This window comes from Parus major, chromosome 12 (assembly GCF_001522545.3).
Source record: "Parus major isolate Abel chromosome 12, Parus_major1.1, whole genome shotgun sequence".
Lineage (NCBI taxonomy): Eukaryota > Metazoa > Chordata > Aves > Passeriformes > Paridae > Parus > Parus major.
In genome coordinates, this window is record NC_031781.1 from 19862574 (window position 1) to 19865164 (window position 2591).

Below are 2591 nucleotides of genomic sequence, written 5' to 3' on the forward strand. Positions count from 1 at the left end.
CCCTCTCCTCTACCCCTATTTTGTGGAGTGCTTTTTTCACAAAAGCGTTATTTTTAAACAACTCTTCAGACCATGAAAGGCAGGAGCTCACAGGAGACATGGAGGAGGATTAGCAAAGTACAGCCCAAGTTAAATAAACCTTCATTAATACACTGAGTGTCCCTGGAGGAGATATTTCCACCACTGTGGTTCTGAGGGTTGGTCTTGGGTTTCCTCGAGTTTCCATGGATGAAAAAGCTGGAACCTAAGGAACCTGGGCTGGCACCACAAGCCTTTTCCTGGGCTCTGAAAGGACCCTGAGGAGCGCTGGCCATCCCAGGGCAGTGTGGCTTCTCTGGGTGATATTTATAGATGTGATTCCTGTCTCCCCAAGCTGCTTCATTTACAGATTCATAAACGGTTTCTTTCAGGCTTTTGAGGACTTCTGTCCCAGTTTGGGCACTGTTTCTCCCACACAAGGGTAAAATCCCAGCGGCACAGCTGGGCTGGGGGCTGCACACCCACCCGCTGCCACCCCCGCCCTGGCGCAAAGGCCACCGGCCGCCCACACACATGCCATCCCCCTGAGGTGACAGCACAGGGGCTGGCCCCAGAAAAGCCCCTTTAAGGGACACTGCAGGGCGGGCTCGGGAGCCAGGACATTAATTTTAGCCTGGAGCAGTGCCAGGGCACAGGACAGCTGCTGCAGGCGGTGCTCCCCGCTGCCGTCCCAGTGCTCCCAGCACAGCCCCCGGCCCTGCACACACAGCCATGGCAGAGGACAGGAGCCAGCTGGAGGAGCGGATCATCATCAAGGACCAGCACACCAAGGAGATCGACCTGGTCAACAGAGACCCCAAGCACATCAACGAGGACGTGGTGAAGGTAGGGCTGTCCCTCACTGTGCTGGAGAAGCACCACTGCAAGCAGGATTTGGGTTGCAGAGCTCGGTGTGTGTTTGGCTGTTGGTTCCTGTCCGTGTGTCCCCAGAGGTGACAGCCCTGCTGGCTGGGCACCCAGACTCTGGCTGGGAGGCAGCTCTGCCTCCAGCTAACGCCACATTTCCCATTCCTTGAATGGGCTCTCCGGTTTCATTGTGGCTTGAAAATTTATGGAGACGCCTTCCTCTGTACCAACAAGCTGGCAGCCAAAAATAACACAGGAATTAAGCATAACCAGTTTAAGGGATATTGGAAAAAGGCTGCCGGCCTTCAAGACACCACAGTCTCAGTACTGGAATGTTTGATGTGTGTTGTCGTGTTTGTGGCAGATTGATCCCCCCAGGGCAGCCCAGAGGTGCAGCAGCCACCAGCTCCCTCCCTCCCTGACCAAGAGGAATTCCCACTCTAACTCCTGGGCTTCCTCTAGACTCCCTTAGAATTGCAAACAGAATTTGTCTCTGTTAGCCAAAGATAATTCCAGCCCAAAGGAGAACAGGAGGAGGTGGAAGGGCTTTGTTAAAACTGTTTGTGACTGTCACAGCAGAAGGGACAATGGGCACAGAGCTGCTCACACAGGCTTTGTAACGGGCTTGACAGCACTGCTGAAACACAAACCTGGATTTGGCCATTAACACCATTATGCCCATTATGGCCACAGTGTGGTCAAACCGAACTCCCTTGGCTGAGCTGTGACAGTGACAGCCACGGATGGCTCCTTGCTGTGAGACCTGCCCGTGACAGCTGCCTGGCACCTCGGCACCTCGTGCCCAACATCCCTGCCTTGCACCAGGAGAGGGGCCAGGCCAGGAGAGCAGCACTCTGCCACGGCAGCAGGGAGCAGGAGAGCCCCCAGCCCGCTCACCCCAGGGCCAGCAGCGCTTTGGGGCTCCCCAGCTGTTCCTGGTGACGATGCCAGTGCCATCCCGGCCATCCACAGGCCTCTCACCAGCCCCTCCCTCCCAGCACAGCCCTGCCTTTTCCCTCTCAAGGATGTCCAAAGCCCGAAGAGACCTTCCAAGCTCCCCCTGTCCCATGGCCACGCTGCTGCCCCACCAGCACTGGAAGCTTTCAGAGCTCAGCATTCCTCCACCTTAAAATAGCCCTGCCGAGAGGGCTGGGGAGGGAGGGCAGAGCCAGCCTGGGACAGGAGCACAGCTCACCCTGCTGCTGCTGCTACTGCTGCTGCTCACCCTGTCCCAGGGACAGCCAGAGCCACATCCAGCCCAGGGAGTGCTCTGGAAGCACAGGGAACAGCCAGAGAGCCAGGAACTGCAGTGCTCCACAGGATGAAGGGCTCACCTGGCCCTGGATAAACACCCTGAGCATCACAAAGCAACAGGCAGAGTTTGGGGTCACCTTACAGCAGGGGCACTGGCCACAGAGGCTTTGCACATCTTCACAAACCTCCTCCAAGCACAGCAACAGAGCAATGCCTGGCTGGACTGGGCAACCTTAGCAGAGTTTTCCCACCCTAAATGGCTCCACTGATCTATAAAGGAACAGTAGCTGCACGTGCTGGTCCCAGGATCCAGACTCAGACTGATTCTGAGCCTCCACTGCCCCTCCAGGCCCACTCCCAGTGTGATGGCAGCAGGAGCAGTGGGGCAGAGCCTCTGCCTGATATCCCACTGCTCCCTGCATTCATTCATCCCTTATAAGCTCACCAGGCAG

At 56.8% G+C, this 2591-nt stretch overlaps 1 protein-coding gene across 1 annotated transcript in view; it reads left to right on the plus strand.

The window, feature by feature from the left end:
* The first annotated feature begins 647 nt into the window (after window positions 1-647).
* The window catches only part of CAV3 (caveolin 3), a 5444-nt gene continuing 3500 nt past the window's right edge, over window positions 648-2591 (plus strand). The window contains exon 1 of the mRNA XM_015640453.2: window positions 648-864. Within this exon, the coding sequence (XP_015495939.1) occupies window positions 751-864 (114 nt within the window). The 5' untranslated portion in view covers window positions 648-750. The remainder of the gene's footprint in view (window positions 865-2591) is intronic.